General features: G+C 43.1%; 1 protein-coding gene across 2 annotated transcripts; it reads right to left on the bottom strand.

Moving 5' to 3' along the window:
* Window positions 1-307: 307 nt before the first annotated feature.
* Window positions 308-22,995, bottom strand: TTL (tubulin tyrosine ligase). 2 transcript variants are annotated; one of them, XM_054575564.1, is made up of 7 exons: window positions 22,799-22,995; window positions 19,837-19,915; window positions 13,828-14,060; window positions 11,398-11,533; window positions 10,199-10,468; window positions 3,571-3,714; window positions 308-1,359 (listed from the first exon to the last, which is right to left on the bottom strand). In XM_054575564.1, exons 1-7 carry the CDS (start codon window positions 22,953-22,955, stop codon window positions 1,245-1,247), a joined length of 1,134 nt encoding a protein of 377 aa, XP_054431539.1. In that variant the 5' UTR covers window positions 22,956-22,995; the 3' UTR covers window positions 308-1,244. The 2 variants fall into 2 exon arrangements, with proteins under 2 accessions (XP_054431539.1, XP_054431540.1); XM_054575565.1 differs by having other exon boundaries at window positions 10,199-10,465.
* Between the last annotated feature and the right edge of the window lie 595 nt (window positions 22,996-23,590).

Raw genomic sequence — 23,590 nt, 5'->3', positions numbered from 1 at the left:
CATCACTCTCTAAGAAGGGCCCGTTCACTCAGCTCATTGAACACAAATGGATCTCGTTCTTCCCATTGCTAGTGACATGGCCTCCTGAAAAGTCTGCAGAATACTACTCCTCGATCCAGTAAGGGAAAACCACACCTGACAGGACACATCTGTTGACCTACAAGATGCTGTGTGAAACTCTAAAACCACGTCTTTCTTGTTTTTGGGAGACTCTCATTCAGGCGAGACAGACACTCACTGAGAGCCTCTCCCTGAGACAGACTCCTCACTGGAACAAAACCCGCCTCTCCAGCTCCCACAGAAGGTGCTTGGGGAGAATGCTGTGTTGGGGGCAGTGCCCCCTGGAGGGGAGGGGAGTTCTACCTTCTTCTTACCCCCAGAAGGGTTTTCACAAAAGTGAAAACCAAAAAAGAGTGAACAGCAGGGAACTTTGCAAAAGTGCATGAAGAATTCTGGTTAAAACAGATAACAGATCCACCATATTTCAAGGACACCCAACCATTAAGTAAAGCAAGACATAATTTTTTTTCCTCTCTCATGCTTATTTGATGCTTACGAGTTTGTGGCCAACTTGCTGCTCAGCTTCTAAAACATGCAGAGAGCAGACTGAGAACAGTGTTTGGTGTGTTGGTGCCCAGCCCACACCAACCCTGACAGGCAACCTACCCAGTGCCATCAGGAACAGGATGGGGAGAACACCCTGGCCTGCGAGGTGGCACACAGCACGAAACTGCGGGCTGCCGGTGCATGCCTGTCCAGATTTCACAGGCAGAGTGTCATGGGGGAATGAGCAGGGACACATGGCAAGCTCCCAAATGCTCTAGCATCCAATCCCCGTGCAGACAGAGGTTGCAGCTGGGCACAGAGCTAAGGCACGAAGGCTGCAGCAGATGGAGACACCACGCTGAGGTCCAGTGGTCCCCGGGTAGAAGAGGCGCTGCTTACAACACTGCCTTGGGATAGAAATCCAACTCTTTAAAGGATGAAAACAGAAAACAACCAAATCCCTGCCTTTTCCCCTTAGAAGGACATTCTGCTCTCCTCTTGGGGAAATTTGCTGCAGTCTTCAAATCTCAACAGCAGTGCAGAGAGCTCCACCCGAGAGCCCCTTGGGGAGTCACCTTCACTCTCACGCTGTCTCCTCCATCGCACCTTTGTGAGCTGCCTTTTTCTCAGTTTGGCTTCACGTGGAGCAATCGGATGTCTCTCCTTCCCCTGGAGCCGGACCCCACGCTTCTCCCTCATCACAGCCTGATGAACGCCGCCGGCTGGCTCTGCTGTGGCTCAGCGTCAGGGGGCGGGAAGACGCTGGATATGGCTATGTCCACGATACCCTGGCACAGTTCTGCATAGAGCTTCCTGAAACATGTTTTAAAAAAATATCATTGAGGAAGTTCATCAAAGTGCAAACAAGGAACCAAAGTTTTTTTCACCAAGATCTTCTGAGAAATTCCATCCTATGACCATATTTGTACAACTGGCTTCCACTGTCTGTACAAATACCATAGGAGGCCCTGTGGGAAGAGGTAGCACCCCCTCACCACATGTTTCTGGAAGGCCTCCCAGGGGAACGGAGAACTGCCCTGACATGAACTGCAGGGCCAATGGGCAATTCCAAGAGACCACCTTAGTGTCTGCAGTAGGGACGCACGGAGGGGCGGGCCTCCCCATGGAAAGCACTCACTCTGTGTGGTTGAGGGGACTTTAGGAGAGACTCCCTATGAGTGACAGCTAAGATGAGCCCACGGGAATGAATGAAGTCAGAGAGTGGAGGACAGGGCAGAGGATGAAGGAGACAAAGGCAGACACAAAGATAACAAAGGAGGGAGGACGGGGAGAGAAAGATAGTGAGCTGTGGAGGGGAGAACAGGGAAGCACGAGGAAAAGAGAAGCATGAAGGGGAGAAAGCCAGGCATTTGGGGAAGTGGATCGGTGAAGGCTGAGGTCGCAGACAAGGCACTGGCCCAGCCACATAGGACCCGGAGGCCAGGTCCCGGGGTCTGGACTTTATCCAGACAAGGGAGGCACCAAAGCAGAAAGGCTAAGGAGGAAAACTTCAAAGAGCAACACAGCCCTGCACCTCCCGCTGCCACTTTTCCCTGTAGGTCTTCTGCCTGTTCCCTAGGGCAGCTCACGAGGCCCCAGACGGCCCCGCAGCACGGCCTCTAATGCAGGGTAAAACCAGACTGTGGTCCAGAGAGAAAACCCACATCTAGACTGTGCTCTGGGCCACACACCTGACGTGCTCAAGACACGTTTGGAATCCAGGCGGCTAGAGCCAAGGGCGGTGCCCAGGTCGCCCTGGTCTAGAAAAACAGAAGTTTTATTGTCCTGCATTCCAATCTCCACCAGGCAGAAAATCCACACAGTCTGCTTCCCACCTTCCCAATGCAATGGCAGATCCCTGCTGTCCCCCTCCCCATCACAGGACCTTCTCCCCCACCCTAGTCACCCCCTCAGTCGCTTTTTACTGCCCTGAGGCTGATGCTTCTATGTTCCAAGCCACTCAGCCTCCCACTCATACTGGACACTGGCAGGAGGCCTGTGAGGCCGTGTTGGTGGTGACTAAAATTGGGACTTGGCACATCGACTGCTGCTTGCCTCTCAGTGTGGCCCAGGTCCCTTGTGGCTTTCCAGGCCACTTCACTCTAAGTCCCCCCACCACGTCCAGAAGTCCTCCCCTTCCAAAATCATATACCTAAAACAGAATTGTTTATTTTCTATTACAGACGTGTACCAATATGCTTCATGCAGTAACGAATCAGGCAGTGTCCGCCTGTCTCCTCCAGCGGACCTCCTTGAGGACGCTCATCTTTATGTGGCTGTCTCCTAAGTTTCTCCAGGAGGTGGACAGGGAGAAAATGATTGATGTAGAGCTCAGAAGAATGAGCAGGCTTTAAGGGCCAAGTCCAAACGACTTTCCCTTAGGTGTAAGGCCTTCCACGGTGCAGTCCTGGCTCACCTGATCCTTCGTCGCTCCTCACGGCTCCACACCGACACCACGTGGCAGCCAGGCTTCCCCAGGAGGAGCAGGAGCTCCCCGAGGGCGGGCAGGTTCTGCTCACCTGCGCCCCTCACGGAGCCTGGCAATGAGCAAGGTCCCACTGAAGGCTGTGTCCCTGTCCTGAAAGCTCTCTCTCCTCCCCCAGGCACCTGTCCCGCTCCTCTCACGTCCCAGCTCCAGCTCCACTGCATCTCCGATGCCTCTCAGACCAGTTGCTGCCCAAGGAGCTCTAACTTTCTTGGTCATCACTATTCCCTCCACTCCAGGAGCCTGCTCACTGCTTGTCACCCAAGAGAGTCTCCTCTGGACTACGAGCTTTGTTTGAAACTCTCACAGCAACAACCACCGATCTAAGTTGTGTCACTGCTCAACACGCACAGGGGGAACGGGGAAGGAAGTGCCTCAGCAAAGCCCCTGCCAGAGGGCCCACCCCCAGGGACTCCTGTCCTGTCACTTCCTCCTTGGCAGCAGTCCAGGGTTAGGCAAGTGCACCATCCTGTTGAGACAGGTCATTCCAACTGTGGAACCAACTTCCACTCATTACAACCCAGTGGTGTTAGGCTTACTGAGCACAAGCAGGGGCGCCGTTGACCTCAATGAGCCAGACCTTCAGCTCCTCGTCCACCATAAAGTCGAAGCCAAACAGCTGGAAGCTCTGGTAAGGGAGGTGCCGGGTGCTGATGGCGGGCTCCACGCTCATGAGGCAGCTCCTGAGGGCAGAGGGGAGAGCTGGCTGAGAGGAGGGTGCGAGGCAGGAGGAGCAGACGAGGTGGACCTGGATGACTGCAATCCAGTGTGTGGACATAAATCACCCTTGATTTAATTCTCTCTTTTAAAGTTATTACTAGTAGATCATTCAAGACAATGCTCCTCATCAAGCAGCTTGTTAGAAGACTCTGCCACCAACCATGTCTTCACAAATAGAGGTTGCTGTCCCAGCTCAGTGCTGTCACTGTGACCCCTGTAAAAGTGGGTCCCCCCGACAGGATGGCTGCTGCCACATTTTGTTTGTCATAAATAAAATAGTTCCATGTACTTTTTCCATATAAAAGAAGTGGATCACTAATCAGTGAGGAGCAGAATTTGCACAAAGAATATTGGCCTCATTCATTTCTTTTGCTTATTCCATTTCTATTGCCAAATTGTTACTAATCAAAAGATTGAAGAGCTTCATGTATTGAAACTAAGTGTTGAAACAGAATAATTATCAACATCTACTATTGTTTGAAAAAATGGAAAAACACAGAAAAATTGAAAATGCAATACATAAAAATTTCAAGAACAAAATATAAAAGTTGAAAGTGAATCTCAGAAACATAGTGATTAAGCAAGTGAGGTCAGAGTTTCAGGCTGCTGCTGCCAGAATGTTGGACTGCGTTTTAACCTCTTCATGCCAAGCTTTGATTTCCATAAAGTCAGGGGTAAAATAATACCTACTCTTGGTGCTCAGATGGTTCAATGAGGTACTTACTTAAGGAACCTATGAGTAACAAATCACAGTTCTCTAGTACAGCCGTCCCACAATACTTAGGCCATTTCTGTTTTATGAAAATCTTTCCCCAATGAATGTTGGGGAAAATACCTATCTTAGTAATAAAATACGTTATGGTGACTCTAAGATTACTAGAGATAGCTGTCCTTCTATTCAACTGTACTGTTAGAAGGAAAAATGTGCAGGCTTCCATGTGACTAACTCTAGGATGTGTCCGTGTGGGTAGGTTTCAATGCATGAGTTTAAAGACCTGCAGCATCTGTGAACATGGGCCAGGGTCTTGCCCTTCCAAGCTCTTTCCACCACTCCCCTCTCTCCAAATATCAGTTTCCTTTTATGTATTTTTAATTTTTTTTTACTCTACACCTGAGGATATGTTTATTGATTTTAGATAGAAAGGAAGGGAGGGAAGGAGGAGAAGAGAGAGAGAGAGAGAGAGAGAGAGAGAGACATCAATGTGAGCAAGAAACATCCATCCATTGGTTGCCTGCTGTACACACCCAGACCAGGGATCAAACCGTAACCTAGGTGTGTGTCCTGCCCAGAGATGGAACCCACAACCCTTTGGTGCATGAGACAATGTTCCAACCAACTGAGTCATCCAGGCAGGGCTACTTTTATTTATTTATTTTTCCCCAAAAGGAGAATATTTCTATATGTATGTTTAAACCTTTAAAAATAATTTTGGAGCCCTGACCGGTGTGGCTCAGTTGGTTGGGCATCATCCTGCAAAATGAAAGGTCGCCGATTCAACTCCTGGGTAGGGCACATGGGCCTGGGTTGCGGGTTCAGTCTCTGGTCGGGCATGTAAAACAGGCAACGGATCGATGTCTCTCCCTCACATTGATGTTTCTCTCCTCTCTCTCTCCCTCTCTTCCCTTCTCTCTAAAAATAAATAAATAAAACCTTTAAAATAATAATAATAATAATAATAATAATTTTGGACAGTTAGCCATTTAAAGACCAATTGAAATAGGAATTTCTTCTTCCATTCATCTTTAACCTGCACTGGCAAGCCATGTATCACATTTTTTTCCCCTATATCCTATCCCTATGCTATACAATACTTAACTTTTGTTTTAATTAAAACATTATAATTAAGAAAAAATATTTAATAGATGCTCAGGGTAAAGAAAAAGAGAGAGAGAGAGGGGGGAGAAAAAGTGGGGAAAAAAATCCAAAAATACTGGAGGACAAAAGTAAAAGGAACATTATGCTCCAGCACAAAGAGGAAAAACTGAGAGCCAGAACCAAACTGAAACTAAATATTACTTTTTATCTGATGGAAGCTCAAGATTAATAATTCACTTTAAAAACAGTTTTTTCATCATCAGAGCGTTTATACAGGAATCTTTGTTCAGGTGGAGTGGGCAGTTCGGGCAGGTAGTGGGGTAAATGCCTTGGGGGCGGTGAGAGAGCCCCAGGCACCAAAGTACCAACACTCTCTGCAGAGAATGGGGGTGGGGAGGGTTTTGCAGCAAATATCCAACAAGTGCTTTGCCTGGAATAGGAATTCTTTCTTCAGCATACTTGATTTATTTGGTATCAGAATCCTAATCATTTATAATCCCTGAAGAAATGGAACTCAGAGCGTTGTAAATATTCTGCTGGCCTCTATGTAAAAGTATTTAAGGAAAAAGACTCAGCCTTCATGACAGGGTGGTAATGGCAGCAGATAAACAGACCAGTAAGACAGATGGAGAGCCCAGGAACAGAGTCTCACATAAACGGCCACCTGATTTGTAGCAAAGGCACCTGAAGTGCAGCGGGGAAAGGACAGCCTTATGTACAAGTGGCCCCAAGTCAATGAGAAATCCTTGTGGAAAACATGAAACCTGACACATAACAATGCAGATACATTACAGGTCTAAAACATGAGATAAAACCCAAAGTTCCATCAATTGCAGAGGGATAAACTGTGGAATATTCACACAATAGAATATTATATAGCAATAAAAAAGGATAAACTGCTGCTATGTGCAACAATATGGATGAACCCCATAAACATAATATTTTTAAAAAGTTTAACACAAAACAGGAAATAAAGTATGATTTCCTTTACATAAAGTTTAAGAACAAGCAACGGAATCTATAGTGAAAAAGGTCAAAAAAGTAGCTGTCCTTGTTAGGGAATACATATTCTAAAGTGGTTCAAGGGAGTCTTTGGGGTGCTCTAACTGCTTTATATGCTGATTTGTGCTATGATTAGGTAAGTATATGCATCGTTAGAGTTTCACTAGGTTGTACATTTAAGATCTGTGGACTTTACTACATGCATGTTATATACCTCAGTTTTTAAAAAATCTCAACTGGATTTAGCAAGCTGTAATATATGAATAATAACATTAAAAATTATTTCCAAGCATATTAAGAAAGATGACTAGGAGACAAAACAGACAATAAGTAACCAACTATAAGTCAGAAGTTGGCAAAATTATCTTACATAGGGCCAGAGAATAATTATTTTAGGTTTAGCAAATATACATAGTCTCTGTTGGATATTCTGCTTTTATTTTACAACTTTTTAAAATGTAAAAACCATTTTTAGTTTATAGTCATACAAAAACAGTCTACAGGCCAGACTTGGCCCACAGGTAATCCAGATTTTGGAGTTGTCAGAACAATGATATCAAAGAATTGTCATTACTGTGTTCAAGAAAATATAAGACAAGTGGGAGAATTTCAAAAGAGAACAGTCATCTAAAAATAAGAGTAAATGGAAATTTTTGAGCTGAAAAGTATGACTAAAATGAAGCACTTAATAGATGAGTTTAATAGTAGTTTTAACAACTTTTCACTTTATAGTTTTTAAACTTTTAAAACAGGTTTTAATAACTGAAGAAAGAGATAAAATGATACACAAAAACCATAGGAGAAATGTGACACAGTGTAAAGGATAAATATCCATGTAGCTGTAGATGCAGAAGGAAAGGAAAACAGGACAAAAGCCATAATTAAAAAGATAATGACCATGAACATTCCAAAAACAGATGAAAGATACCAAGGCACAGATTCAAGAAGCACTAGGAAAACTGTGTAGGAATGTGTACAAAGAAAACTACACATATCTCATAGTAAAATTTATAAAATCAACAAAAATGAATCTTAAAAACAGAGAAAAGAATCATCAAGAGCAATGCTAAGATTTCAGCTGACATCTGAACAGGAAAGGCGAAAGCCAGAAAACAGTGGTATGCCACCTTCGAAGTGCTAAAAAATATTAACTGCTGGTCTAGAAATCTGTTTCCAGAGCAAGTATCTTTTAAAAATGAAGACAAAATAAATATACCAGATAAATAAAAACTGAGATTATTCATCATCAGCAGACCTTACTTTATTACAAAGCACTAAAAATGAGTTTTTTAAGAGTAAGAAAAATGATCCTAAATAAAAGCAAGAATATGCATGCAAGAAAGGTAAGCGACATGAAGGGTTAAAAATGTATGGAGAAATAAAAGTGAATTTGAACTGTACATGCTAATAAAAATGTCTTGTGAGTTTAAAATACATGGAGCAGTAGTTTCTGGCCTCCTCCTGGGTTCCTGCCGGCCTATTCCCTGGAGATAACCGCTTTTTTGAATTTTGTGTTTATCACTCCTTTGCCTTTACTTTTACTGCAATTGTAACTTCCTTTAAATGAAGTATTACTAAGCTTTGCTTGTTTTTCAATTTATATGAATAGAATCAAATGTATGCATCTTGTATACAACTTTTATTTGTTTACTTTTTTGCTTCACAATATGTTTGTATAAGTCCAGTGAAAACACTCTTCAGGAATAAGGTGAAATAAAGACATTTTCAGATGATGGAAAATTAAGAGGACTTATCACAAGCAGAACTGCTCTTAAAAAAAAAAAGAAAGAAAGAAAGAAAGAAATGATGGAGTCTGAAGGGAAACAATACCAGAGAGAGATCTGGAACTGCAGGACTAAAGGAAGAGCAAAAGAAAATGGCAAATATCAGGGTAAGACAAAAATATTTTTTTCTTATTTTATATTTAAATGCATTTCTTGTAGACAGCATACAGGTTAGCCTTGTATTTTTTAAATCCAACTTGATTATCTACATTAAAAAATGTATAGAACAGTTGATACCAAAAATTTTAATATTATGTGGTAGTGATTGCAGTGTATGAGGAGGTAATACACATAGAAACTGTCAAGAGGAGTCAAGTGAACTATAAGTTTATAAGATTTTATGGGAAGTGGTGAATTATTATGTCTAAGAAGACTGTGAAATATTACATACATATATTTTTTAATCCTTAGAATCACTCCTAATATTAGATAGATAGATATAGATAAAGCCAAATACTCAACAGGAAAATTAAAATGGAACTGTAAAAATTCAAGTAACTCAAAAGATATCAGGAAATGGAGACATGAAAGCAAATAAGAACAAAAAAAGAGGGAATAGACCAAATAATAAAATAGTAGATATAAATCCAATACTTACATTAAATTTAAATGATATAAACACACTAATTAAAAGACAGAGATTATCATATTGGATTCAAAACAAAACAAAACCAAACCTGACTCTATGTTGTCTACTAGACTCCACTAGAATAGAACGGAATTAAAAGGATGGAAAGAAAATACTACTAATCAAAAGAAAGCTGGAGTGGCTATATTAATATTAAACAATCAATTTCAAAATAAGAAATATTACCATAGATAAAGACAGATGATAAAGTGGTCAATTTCCCAAAAAAGAAACAACAATTCTAAATATATATGCACCTAACACTAGATCTTCAAATATATGAAACAAAAACTGATAAAACTAAAAAGAGACATAGAGAAATCCAAATTGTACTTGGGAGACTTCTTAATAATGAACAAGTAGAACAGAAAATCAGCAAAGATATAAAAGACTTTAACAACACGAGCAACCACCTTCACCAAATTCACATTTATAGCACATTCTGCCTAGGTAGAGCAGAGTAAATGTTATTCTTAGTGAACATGGAACATTCATGAAGGTAGACCATATTCTGAGACATAAAACAAACTAAGAAATTTTGAAGAAACAAAAGAATACAAACTATCTTCTCTGACTCTAATGGGATTAAAGTAGAAATCAGTAACAGAAAGCTATCTGGAAAAATCCTCTAATATGTGAAAATTGAGCAAAAATTTCTAATAACACACAAGTCAAATATGAAGTCACAAGAGAAACCAGATAGTATTTTAATACAATGAAAATAAAAACACGACATAGCAAACTCTGGAGGAGGTTGAGTTCTTAGAAGGAAACTGACATTCAGTGCTTATAGTTAAAAAAAATGAAGTCCCTTAAATCAATAATTTAACCTTTCACAAGGAAAATAGAAAAAGAGCAAATTAAACACCATGTAAAAACAGAAAGGAGGAAATTATAAATAGCATAAATCAAAGAAATAAAAAGCAAAAACAGAGAAAATCAATCAAGCCAAAAGCTGACATTTTTAAAAGATTAATTAAATTGATAAACCCTTAACCAATCCATCCAAGAAAAATAGACAAGATAAAAATTACCAATATAAGGAATGAAAGCAATGACATCGTTAGAGATCCTACAAACATCAAAAGGATGACTAAAAAATTACAAATAATTTTTGTCTTTAAATTAGACAACGTAAATGGAATAATTCCTTGAAAGGCACAAACTCCCAAAGCTTCTTCAAGACACATATAACCAAAAAGATGTAATTCAATTACCTTATAATATGCTTGATTTGTAGTAAGATACTGTTCTCCAGGGTAATGTTCAAAGCACTTGTCAGGTACTGATTGAACTCCTCAAAGAACATTTCATTCCCTTCTTCATACTTTCCATAGTTCTTTGAATATTCCTTTTGAATGCAGTGATTGGTCAAATGGCAGGTTTTGTCTTGGAAATTATCAACGTGATACGGCTCTGACGCAGTGCGCAGCACACCCTCTCGATAGAGGTAGATGTTATACTGGTGATCCACCAAGACCCAGCTTCTGCAAGTCAACAAAAGCAGTTTTATGGAAGTCCTGCAAAGTTCCTACATATCAGAGATATATATATCATCCTCACATCTTGATTCTTGGCAGGAGGTAGAGGAAGAAGGTAGGTTCTAAAAGTATGCAAGGCAAGCCACAACAATTAGCCAAGAAAGTGAACCACCACTGAAATGATCAAGTAAAACATTTCACCACCAGTGACAAGGAGACTTTGATCCACTGAACAAGATATAGCACTTTGAAGACATTTGATGGATTTGTTTTAAAGGTTAATCTCTAAAACCTTCATTTGCCATGTTTGGTGGTTTTAAGTAATTTTAAGAGAAAGGCTGTCCGTCATGAAGCTGGTCTGACATAGAATAGCTGACCTGACATAAAGGCAGCAGAGACCAAGTCCTTGCTGAGGAGCCAACAGCAAGGCCCAGAGCAGGCTGGGCCAAGGGCCGTTCAGCTCTGGAAGGCACCACACCTCCTCTCCTTGCCAGGCCCTTTGCTCAGAAAGTTAAAGTCCAAAAACCCAAGGTGTGTTTATGAAATCCTTAAAAAGTGAGACACAAATAAGGTCAGGACACGTTATTTGGGTCACGTGATCTGTTGTGCCTGAATTATGTATTCTGTGTATATCTCTCTTTCTTCCACAAGTAAGGAAGGCCCACATGTTTGTGCCCTTCTTTTTGGATCCACAAGTCATTTTCATTAAAGAGAATAGTTAAAAAGAAAAGAGAAGAAAAGAAAAAAGAAAAAATATTGAAAGAAAAATAGAGAATTTAGGTACGGACGCTCAGTTCCATTCAGCTGTGCTCAATTTTGGTAACACACTAAACACAGTAAAACACTTCCTCACATTCTACGTCACCCTCCTCAGCATACAACACACCATTGCACTTTTTTTGGATTAGTAAAAGAAATGGACTTGGATGCATTACCGAATGTCGAACTTGCGATGACCGGGCTCCAGGAGCAGAGGGCGCTCGAGGTATTTCTGAATCACGTGCACCTGGCCCTGGTTGTCTATGAAATCCAGAAGTTCTGCAGCATCGGATGAGATGAGGATGCCTTCACCTAACAGGGCAAAAATCAAAGTGAAAATTAGTGCAGTTCAGCCCAAGAGGAAACACTTTCCACAAATCCTGAGAGGAAACACCAACAGCAGGAGAGGATAACACAGACAGGAGGCTCTTCCTGGCCTGCGCGCTCTTCTTTCTCCACCTTCTCTCTTCCAATCACTCACTCTCCCTCCACCCGCCAAAGCACCAGGGCCACTCAACTTTGTCTCCATATAGGGTTGCAAACATTGTCTTGGCAAGCTCCGACCATAGTTTCATTTTTAAAGACACTCTATATGTCTATGCACACTAAATAAATGCCACTCTCCTGTTGATCACTGGCTACCACGATAAACATGATGTATGTACTGCTTGTGACCACTTTTTACTCTGTATCTTATGGAAATACCAGGAAGATTAGGGCATAGATGCAAATGAAAAGTAGATACCCTGAAGCGTTGTGACAGAAAAAAGATTGGCTACATTTCAAGTGTCCATCAACACTAAATAATAACATTAACAGCTTCACCAAGATATATTTTACATGCCAAAAAAATCCAGGCTTTTTAAGTGTACAATTCAATGGCTTTAGTATACTCCAGCAACCATCACTACAATCTCATTTTAGAACATTTTCATCACCTCCAAAAACACCCCGTATCCATTAGCGGTTGCTCCCCGCTCCTTCCTTACTCTAGCCCCTGTCAAACAGTATGGGTTTGCCGGTTCTAGATGTTTCATATAAATGGAATCACCCAGCATGTGGCCTTTTTGTGTCTGGCTTCTTTCACCTAGCATTATATTTTCAAAGTTCACCTGTGTTGTAGCGTTTGTCAGCGCTTCATTCCTCTCTATGACATAATAATATTCCATTGTATGGATATATCACATTTTGCTCAACCACTCATCAATTAACTGATGGATATTTAGGCTATTTCCATTTGTTGTTTGGCTCTTATGAGTAATGCTGGTATGAAAATTTGCACGGAAGTTTTGTGTGCACTTATGTTTTCAATTCTTTGGGGAATATACCTAGGAGTGGAATAATATGGTAACTCTATGTTTAACTTTTTGAGAGACTATCAAACTGCTTTGCAAAATTGATGCACCATTTTACATTCTCCCACTATATGAGAGTTCCAGTTTTTCACATTCTTCTCAACACTTGCTATTATCTGACTTCGGAATTATAGCCATCTTAGTGGGTGTGAAGTGGTATCTCATTGTGACTGATTTGTATTTTCCTAATAACTAATAATGTTGAGCATATTTTCATGTGCTTATTGGCTGTTTTATTTGTATGCCTCCTTTGGAGAAATTTCTATTCAGATTCTTTGCTCGCTTCTTAGTTGGGTTATTTGTCTTTTTATTTTGAGTTATAAGAGTTCTTTATACATTCTGGATGTAGGTGCCTTATAAGAGATATGACTTGCCAGCATCTTCTCCTATTCTGAACAAGTCCATTCTAAACATGGTTCCCTCATGTTGCTCTTTTAAAGTCACAACTGCCTCCCTTCTCACACCATCTTTCTGACAACTACTCATCTGTTCTCCATTTCTATAGTTTTATCATTCTAGAAATGTCATACAAATAGAATTATATGGTAGGTGATCTTTGGGAATCTTTTTTTTTTCCACACAGCATAATTCCCTGGAGATTCATCCACGTTGCTGCTTTTAGCCATAGTTCACTCCCTTTTATTGCCAAGTAGTATTCTGTGGTATCAATTCATCAAGGTTTGCTTAATCATTCATCTTTCGAAGGAATTTGAGTTGTTTCCAGTTTGGGGCCATTATGAATAAAGCTGCTGTGAATCATCACAAACAAGTTTTGTGTGGACATGTTTTCATTTCTCTAGCACAAGTGTCCAAAAGTGTGCAACTGGATCTGGAGCTTACAGGGAAAGACCTCGCTGGAGACGTACATGTATGGAATTGTATAAGTCATTGTTATGTAGATAAATATTTAAGACTATATAACTAGGTGTGCTATCTACCCTCAAGGATTCAGATTAGAAGAGTCACTCATTAAATACATCACTAGCCCTGGATGGGTAATTCAGTTGGTTAGAGCATGATTCCCATATGCCAAAGTTGCATGTTCAATCCCTGGTCAGGGCACATATAAGAATCAACCAATGAATGCATAAATAAGTGGAATAATAAATTGACGTTTCTTTCTCTTTCTCTCCCTTCCTCTCTCTCTTTAAAATCAATAAAAATAAGTATATCATTAAAAGGTAGCATACAATTGCACAAAGCACTGGGAACCTACAGAGACAGTAGAAAAGGACGACAATGCCAACTCACCTTTGGCACCGGCGGATGACTTTGCAATCCAAACATTACCCTCTCCATCTTCCTTCTTTTTGTTATAAGAAGCAAGAAAGAATTCCCTTTCGTCTGTCCTTGAGTTAGTAATTGGTGGGTGGATTCCATTCTGTGCGGGAGCAGCTGGGGTCTTGAGGTTAGTGGGATAAATCACATAGGACTCGGGGAACCATGTGCAGGATTCAGCCAGTTCTGGGCTTGTCTTGATTAGCCTGGAAGATGACAGAGAGTCAATCTCCCTTCTTAGCACTCTGTCCCTCTATTCAGAAAAGCCAGTGCTACCTCCAGAGCTTGTCAAGGAGGCAGGGTATAACCAGGGGCCAGGGGCTGGCCTCCTTCTGATACCAGTATTTGCTCTTGGCCTCCCTGGGCTGACCCATAATGCGCTATTGGGCGCACATAGCTATATATGCAACCTTAAATGCGTGTCAGCTGGTTCAAAAGGAGATCCAATGTCCAGAACCTAGCTCTTTCCAAAATGCATCTCCGAGGAAACTTAACTTGAAATAGCCTTGAGCCAACACCTTCCTGGCTTCAAGACGGACTATAGGAGGAATCTTTCTAATGGGACACAGGACTCTAGTAGTCACGATTAATGTATCTCCTGCCCCCTCCCAAATAACATGACACAACAGAAGATAAAGTCAGTCTCTAGGCAAGGCACTTAATAAACAGCAGGGCTTACAAAGTGCTTCCCACCACATCGACTCTCCAGTTGGTCCCTGGATGGGGAGGCACCAGCATCACAGTTCATACATCAGGCACTCGGTCACAGAGAAGTATGTATGTTCCCCAACACCACACAGGTAGTAAGACACAGGCAGGATATAAGCCCCTAAATCCCAAGTCCTAACTCTCCACTGACCCTCGCTGCCTAAGAATCACAGCCAGGGAGGAACCAAAGACATTCACAGGCCTGCCCTAAGCTGGGCTCTCTCTTCTACAGACTGTTAATGTTAAGCCTGCATTAAAGTCCATCTGCAAAACCCAGGCTATAAGCAAATGGCAGTAATAATGAAAAGCAATTTAAAATTGAGATTGAAAATAAAGCTATTTTAAAGTTAAAGACAACAGGATTTGTGTTACTTGAACTCAAAGGAACAAATACATTTTAAATTCACTGGATGTTCAACTGTATCTCCATTGTCCAATAGGGTGGCCATTAGCCACGTGTGGCTTTTGAGCACTTGAAATGTGGCCAATATGACCCAGGAACTGAATTTTAAATTTAGTTTAGTGTTAATTTAAAAATTAAAGCATTATGAAATATTTGTCCATTAAGCACAACTTCATTGTTTTGGTAGGAGGACATTTCACTTTAACCACTGCAGGACCTAAGACATTTTTGCTGTGTCGCAGTGTGCATGTCAGGCGCATTTGTTGTTTGCAGTATTGCACATAAACACATCACTGTTCCACTCGGGGACAATAGATTGATTCAGTCCATGTGGATTTCTTGCATGCACTTATAAAACATTATAATATGTTTATTATGTGGACAGCATGAGTTACAGTGATAGCTAGTTATAGCATAGTTGGTAAGTAAAGTGAAATCTAATTATTTTTCTAGTTAAAAAATACATACAGAACATGTATAAAGGACCCATGGACAAGGACAATAGGGGGAGGGTAAACCATGGGGGGATGGGACAGGGGAGAGCAATGGGGGAAAAATGGGGACAACTGTAATTGAACAGCAATAAAAAAAGTTTTTTAAATGCATAGGGAAAAATTTTCAAATTTAAAATAAAGGCATACTGCTGATGCAGCAGAACTGATTAGGGACACAGAAGCTAGAACTACAGTTAGAACAGTAAGGGGGGGGGAGCACTAGAAGAAGGTATGTCAGAAATTTTATGATGAATGACAAACAATTGCAATTCATTGTGGCAGAGTAAAACAAACTTTGCTGTGTGCAGAAGATATTTTCAGCAAATGCATAATGAATTTGATTAGCATCTTCCTCTCAAGAGTCAAAAAAGAATCAATGAAATTAGCAGCTGAAATCCAAATTAAATATTCAACAAAAAATGTACACAAATTTTTAAAAGAACCTGTGCTTGTAACTTTGGTTAGCTTTCAAATGGCTTGGATTCTACACACACACACACACACACACACACACACACTTGGATTCTACACACACACACACACACACACACACAAAGAAAATCATTTTAGATGGAAACGTGGTAAAAGAAGTTATTTTGAGGAAAAGACTAAAAAAATTTTTACAAAAAGTGAACAATTTTTAGTTAGGCCAGTTAAGTAATTGCCCATAGAGTACAAAACATTTCTAACAATATTAAAGATTTATTCAAAACTTGAAAATTAAAGAAAAATTTCATTTTAGATGAGGGGTCTGACAGAAGAGATGCTGCCCAATTAATATTTTGGGTATGTTTCCCTTAAAGGATTTACAAATATATGAAAAAACATTGTCAAACTGCAGCCTACAAAATATCAAACTCATTGTGTAGTTAGTTTTCAGTCTTTTACAGCCATCAAAGAAGAGTTTCACCTACATGATTTGAAAAATCAGTTTCTATCACAACAAACGGTACTCCAGCTAGGTTGAGTTAAAATTGGATTTACTGGGATTTTTAAAAAGACTGATGTTTCCTTTACTGCTTCATTCTACTGTCTGATACATATTGGACACCTCTGCACTCAGTTTTCTGATACCCACTCCATGGAAAGTATCATGGACACAGCTGTTAAAATGGCTCAGAATACAGTTGCAAATACAGAACTGCTGCGAGAAACAGAAGACAATGTTTTATGATGCTGCGCTCCTCACCAAGGATAGTGAGGTGGAGAGTTTTGCAAAGATTCAGTGTACAGTTAACTCCAATTCAGGCTTTCTTGAAATAAAAGGAATGCTTGCCAAATCATTATTTTCAGTAATTCATATTTCACTCAATAATCAAAGATTATAAATGGCAGTAATTCTCACACGGTTATAACAAGCTAATTTTAAAGCTCTGATGAAGGGAAAAGGAGACCTTATTTATGACCTAGCCAGGCAGGTATGAAAATTTATGTTCCAATTTTATAATACAAGTCCATAATAATGATTTTACATATTTTGTATAACATATTAATGCAGAAGATTTTAATTGTAACAGAGAGCAAATTGGCTGCAGAAACTAAGGAAAATTTTGAAGAATACTTGGTTGATGTTAATAAATTTAGTTTCTTTTTGACTTATTCAATACTCTTTTGAATTCGATAATAGTACCACTGAGTTGACCAAGAGTTGGTGGATTTACTTAAATTGGATGAAGTTTTGAAAATGATATGCTTCTGCTATAAAGCCAAATCAATTCTTCTAATAAAATGAACCTGTTTTGTCAATGTGCATGTGATTATTAAAGGAAAATGGATTTTGGTATTCAATTCAGTTATTGAAAAATTTTTACATAGGTGGGAACAACTTGGGCATATAAATCTTTTAAGCATAAATTTTTATGAAACCTAAATACAGAACAAAGGGTTTCCAATGAAAATTTGGTGTCTAAATTAAGATATGCTATAAATATAAAATACACACTAGATTTTGAAGACTCAGAATTTTTTTAAAAATCTGATATATATATATATAACTTGTTTATATTAATGACATGTCAAAATGATATGTTTATTTGGATAAATAAAATATATCATTAAAATAAATTTCACATGTTTCTCTGTACTGATTTTACTGTGGCTACTAGGAAATTTAAAATCACACATGTGGTTAGCTTTCTACTCTGTTGGACAGCGCTGGCCTACAGGATAACCTTAATTTGAAAGCCTTCATTTCCTGTACAAAACCAAGACCAGTTTCTACAGAACTCCCTTGCGTTTGTACCACTTCCTCATAAGCTTATATGGAAAGAAATCGTGAATGGAGGTTTATTTACATCTACAATGGAGAAATGCTCTTGAGAGGAAAAGAGTCTCCAACCTGAGCCAGAAGAAACACCCTCAGGTCTCTGAGTCCATGGCCTCCACCTTGGTGAATTTCTGACCCTTCCTGAAGTGACAGCAGGAAGGTGCCTGCCGTACAGGGTCCCGAGGAGGGTCTTTTCAGAACCTCTGGCGGACGCCCAGTCAGCTCGCCCATGGCCCCTTGTGCGCAGACTAGAGCTGTCCTTGCCCAGCACTAACTGTCATGGCCCTGGGCAATCCAGCTGCCCTCTGTGAGCTGCCATTTAATGTGACTTATGTTTTTTTTAACTTTCTGAGCCATTTTGAGCCATGCATAATTATGGGAAGAAGACAAAATGACAAAGGGAACCATCACCATCAGGAATTACTACAGTCCCTCTCAGGATACCTGAGATATTAAAGTACATTTGTGAAGGTGAGGACAACCCCAGCCTGCATAAGTCAAGACATCACAGACTGTGTCACATGCCACCAAGGGGCAAAGAGCAGGTGTGAGGTATGATCACACCCATCCCCACTGTACAGATGGGACCCTGGAGTCAGCAAGGCTCTGTCCAAGGTGCCAGAGATCAGGCACCTACTCAGACCTCCAGTCCCGTACTCACTCAACCTCAGTATGGCTGCTAAACATGCAAGTACGTAGGATATATTTTATAGCATTCTCTGTTCCTACTTATAAAAGTGAAATTCTACTTTTACCTTTACAGAAAAAAAAAATCACAGTAGGAAAAGACTGAATAAACATTTTAGAATAATCTCTGAATGAATAATCTGGATAAACAATCATGCCTCCTTTCTAGTTGTAGTGAAAAAAAACTTCTGCACTGAATATGTATATAATAAATATGTAATCAGAAGACTTCAGAAAGCCTTGGTCTCCTTTAGGAGTAGCTGGCAAATCAGGAAAATCCATTACTGAGAGAAGTGGTCCAAAGTCGCTGGGGCCAGTGAGTCTGAGCCAAAAGGGAGACATATTCCTCTGAACACTCCACCTTGTAAATGTCTAGGGTCCAGAAAGAAATGTGAGTGGGGAAAGAGCAGGTACACTGAGTCATGTCTTCCAGAGTCTCCTCCCCAGAATGATTGGTTTGACTGCACGCACACCTTCAGTAGTGGGGAAAACAATGGAGGCCTGCGATAGCCCTGATTTTAGGGGCCATACCCACCTTCTCTTCAAAGATAACAATAGCAGTGATTATCGTAATAACAGTAATAACAATAAGAACTTTCACTTATATAGTGTGAACTTCCTACCAGGCAGGCGTTATTCAAAGCCTTCACATAAATTAATTCAGTCCCAACAACAACCCCGAGGCACTTATTAATATTCCCATTTTACAGAGAAGGACACAAAGGCAAAGAGTCAAATGCTCACTATGAACCCCTGTGCCCCATACTTCACATGCATCACCTTATTCCATCCTTATAACCACTTGTGAGGGACAGACTGGGGCTTAGAGGGATGAGGAAATTTGCCTAAACCAATAAGAGGAAGAGCTGGGATTACAAGATCAGCAGATAATATTGCTTCTCTGTCTGAGGATACTGTTCTCATGACACCTGTCATAACCCAACTTCGTGGAGAGAGAGGCAGTGTAGCAGATGCGGTAATGCCTTGCCAGGTGTCCCTTCTGAGGGGGACTCTGCCTGCTGTGAGAGTGGCTGCCAAGGACTTAAGCATGCCCCTCCTCCAGGGACCAGCTGGGCCCAGAAATGTGCCACTTCTCACCACAGCCAGTGGATGACACACGCTGGAGTGCAAAATACATCCTCGATACATCACTCGCACAAGAAACCCGTCCCAGGCTCTGCTTTGGGAGCCTGATCTCAGAGACAGACAGGCTTTGTCGAGGGCTAGATGGCAGAGCTCTGGACTGCAATCAAAGTAGCTTAGAGGACGCTCCCAAACTGATATGTGTTGGCTTTTTAAATAAAAATATTTTTGCCCTTTAGAAATAACCCCGCTTTTTTCCTTAAGTGCTTCACAATGAAAGCTAACACCATTTATGTTTAAAAAAAAAAAGAAATCAAGAACAGGTTTTAAAGAACACTTACTTCACTAAAGAAGCTTTGCGACACAATTTGTCAGCCCCCCTGTAGTAATTCACCAACTGCACCAGCCCAGGCTCGTGACCTGTGAAGGAAAGGGAGGCTCAGAAGAGGGCCGAGGCCGGGTGGCACCCGGCACAGGAGAGGCAACAGCTGTGTCATGCCCAGCTTTCTCTCTCCCTTGCAGGACTGGTGGGTAGAAAGGAAATAACTTATTGCCCTGCACCTGTACCGCCCCTTGCCTCAGCATCCCACGGGCACACTCAGCCTTCCCATAGTGGATGTTATAATATCAACATCATAGAGCTGCCTGAGGCCAGGCTGCCTTTGTGTGCTCCTTTTTTTAAAAAAAAAAAATTTCATTTATTTTTAGAGAGAGGGGAGAGGGGAAGGGAGGGAGATAGAGAGGGAGAGAAACATGGATGTGTGAGATACATCAATCAGTTAGTTGTCTCTTGCAGGCCCCCAACCTGGGACTTTGCCTGCAACCAGGGACCTGGCCCACAACCCAGGCGTGTGCCCTGACTGGGAATCGAACTGGCGACCCTTCGGTTCAGCACTCAATCCACTAAGCCACATCAGCCAGAGCTGTGTGTTCTTAAGGTGAAGGGCTACTTCCTATTTCACCTCTCTTGGATCCCCATCACACCCCTTCCTGGCTTAAAACACTGACTTGTGAGTTTTCTCGGTACAATCAGGACTTCAGCGGAGTCATGCTCTGGCCTCCCGAGCCTTGTTCCCTACAGCCATCAGGGAAGGCAGCAGAATTGATGCTCCTTGTTCTCCGGCATATTTGCCTTTGCAGGCTTGCAAGAAAGCCACCAGAAGGCAAAGGAAGGCAGTGAACTTTCTTCTGTGCATTGCCCCACAAGGAAACTCATTTCCAATAGTTCTTATGGCAAGTCCCCTCCATAAAATTAGAATAGGAAAGAGACAAATAAAAACAAAAGTCTAAATTTTTGTTTAAAATCCTAACAAAATGCATTAAATTGCCAGCAACAAAAACACAAAGCCAAACAAAGGGAGTTTGAGTTGAGGCTGCCAGAGGTAAGAATAATTGACTTCAGAAGGGTAGACAATCAGATACAAAGTTTCAGGCACTACCTCGCTGTCACCAGCTTCCTGGCTCACACCTGGGCTGCCCACCTTCTCACCCAAGGCCCTGGCATCCTGAGCCTTTACCTGAGTTCTCTTTGGGATTTCCAAGGAACACGTTAAGCAAACGGAAATATGTATGCAGTGAAGGCATGAAACTATTTTGGTTGTGGGATGCTGCTTCCCTTCCCACAAAACACCAAATGTTTACTGCTCATCGACCGGCTCTGTGGGGCCCGTTTAGGTTTGGACCTGCCAGCAGTTTCTGCACCTTCTTCCCAGTCCTGAGCACCGCAGCAATGCCGTCTACCCTGCTCCATCCCCGGCAGAGCCATTTCTCTGTTTTCCATGCTAGCATGCCATCTAAGCTTTTACAGCCAGGCACTGCAAAGAGGAAGGAAGTCAGGCCGGCTGGGAAGTGGACAGAGCAAGGAGGAAACAAACATTCCCAATTGCAAGCAGATTTTCTTCTTTGGGGGAAGGTGCTCTCTGTGGAGAGGGTTTCTTGGGAAGACAGCTAACAAAAGGGGATCTCAGGCAAATTCTCCACATTCAAGATTTCTGGGGGGTTAGAAGCAACCCCACCATGCACCATAACCTTGTATAATCACAAAAAGTGGTTCATGGTACGATTCCAAAGAAAAGATTCCGGTAAGGCTGTGCTGCCACACCCTTCATGCCCCAAACCGTCCGATTGCGGCTCTAAGCTCACAGTAGCCGGTTGGTTTTCAGTCTCTGCCCCTTCAACCTCCTCACCTCTGACCACACCTATTTCTAGAAACTGTTTCCTCCCTGGGACACAGAACACTGCTCTGTCTGGTTGCCTTCCAAGGCACAGATGGCTTTTCTTCATTATCGATTCTCTGCTTGGGTTTTTGGCCTATGATTTGGCCCCCACCCCAGGGAATTTGGGCAGAGAACATGGCTCTCAGGGCAGAGGCTGCACATCCTGGTGACTGCTGTGAGGAGACACCACGAGGCTACACGCAGGTCAGTGGGATGTGAGTTGACGCCCCTGCACAACTTCTGGATTACGTCATCTAAAGAGGAGTGTGGGTGGTCCAGACCCCCACCGCCTTCCCACAGAAGGCTATGCGCACCTGGCAGTGCCAAGCCAGCTCCATCCATGTGAAAGAAGCAGAGCAGAGGGTCTTCGTGTGAAACCTGCATGCAACGCCCCACTGTGAACCCAAAATTGTGAACACATTTTCTTTGGTAAAGCTAAAGAATGGTCTGAAATCACTAGTCCCTAGCCCTTTCGAACCTTCTGCTTTTGGAATCCAGGTCTTTCCCAAATCCTCTGGCGGTTTATCTGAGACTTGGGGAAGCTGAATCCTCGGGGTTTTCACCATACACAAGTGCCCCTCCTGCGCCCACAGGAGGCCGGGAGCAATCCTCCAGCCAGATGTCACCCCGGCTCCGTAGAGCCTCCCGGCCCTGCGCTCAGCCTGCGGACCTGCCCGAGGGGGCGTTGGCCAGGCGAGGGGGGCATCAGGCCTGGGAAAAGGGATGTGGGAAGGGGGCGCGCGGCCGGGGAATGGGGGACGTCGGACCTGGTATGGAAGGGCGCAGGGTCTTGGGATTGGGGGCGGGGCGAGGGGTGTCCGACCCGAGGATGGGGGCGTCGGCCCGGAGGAAGTGGGGTCGGGCGGCCTTTGCCCTCTGGGTTGCAGGACGGGACATTGTCCTCGCGGTGACTCAGGTCCGAATCGATTCCGAAGACAAGAGACATTAAGAACGATGGTTTAGACCTTTAGGGATCCGTGTCTTATCTGCCCGAGGAGTGACGGAGGAAAGATCTGTGGCCTTAACACAAAAGCGCTGCTCTAGCGGGCTCCAGGGGCGGGGTGCGGGCAGGAACGGGCACGCTCACCCAGTCTTCCGAAGGGCAGCCGGTTCCGCTCTCCCAGCATCAGGTTGAACCTGGGGTTGTCCCGCCGCAGCCTCTTCCAGTGGCCGGAGGCGACCAGCAGCCGGGAGACCTCGGCGTAGACACTGCTGTTCTCGTCGCGAACCACGAAGGTGAACATGGCTAGGCCGCCTGCGCCGGGCGCGGGGACCAGACCAGTGGCTCCTGGTGGAACCCGCCGCCGGCGCCGTGCAGAGGCCCGGGTCCCCGCCCCGTCACCAGGGTCTCCGCCCTGCGCCCAGGACGCGGGACTCCGACCACGCCCCGCCTCCGCGCGCCCTCGTTTTCCCCGGTTCCCGTTCCGCCGCGTCCCCGCCCCCGCGCGGTCTTAATTCCCCAGGGCCCCGGTGCAAAGGCCCTGGTCACCGCGTCCCCGCCCAGCACACAGGCCCCCTCCCCTTGCACAGACCCGCGCCCCGCCCCCGCACGTCACCAGAGTCCCCGCCCCGCGTCCTGTCCGGCCCCCCGAATGTAAAGAGTCCCCGCCCGCGCGGCCCCGCCCCCACCCAGTGACACCTCACAGCTGCCGCAGTGGCCGGACGCTCGGGCTGCAAGAGGCGTGGGAGGTTCCCTGGAGAGAGGCACGGGCCTGGGCCAAGCACCCCCAAGCCCAGGGTCACAGACGGCGGGGGTGGGGGTGCAAACAGAAGAATTTTTCACCTACTATTTTAAAGGGGCGTTTTGTGGTTAAAACCAAAAATTTTGAGGCCCCAGACTGAGTCCAAGATGCGCTTCCTTTTTTTTTCCTGCTTTAGG

Source organism: Pteronotus mesoamericanus, unplaced genomic scaffold, assembly GCF_021234165.1.
Source record: "Pteronotus mesoamericanus isolate MK-2021 breed Mesoamerican mustached bat unplaced genomic scaffold, CSHL_Meso_final contig_311, whole genome shotgun sequence".
Lineage (NCBI taxonomy): Eukaryota > Metazoa > Chordata > Mammalia > Chiroptera > Mormoopidae > Pteronotus > Pteronotus mesoamericanus.
This window is presented reverse-complemented; position numbering and strand designations above follow the sequence as displayed.

Bases quoted from the DNA above. Each gene is read 5' to 3' on its own strand.
- TTL (XM_054575564.1), bottom strand. From the start codon at position 22,955: ATGTTCACCTTCGTGGTTCGCGACGAGAACAGCAGTGTCTACGCCGAG. The intron at 10,469-11,397 runs GTAATGCATCCA...GTTGACTTGCAG, and splicing joins CATCGCAAGTTCGACATTCG to AAGCTGGGTCTTGGTGGATC. The intron at 1,360-3,570 runs GTAAGCCTAACA...AACATGTTTCAG, and splicing joins GGCGCCCCTGCTTGTGCTCA to GAAGCTCTATGCAGAACTGT.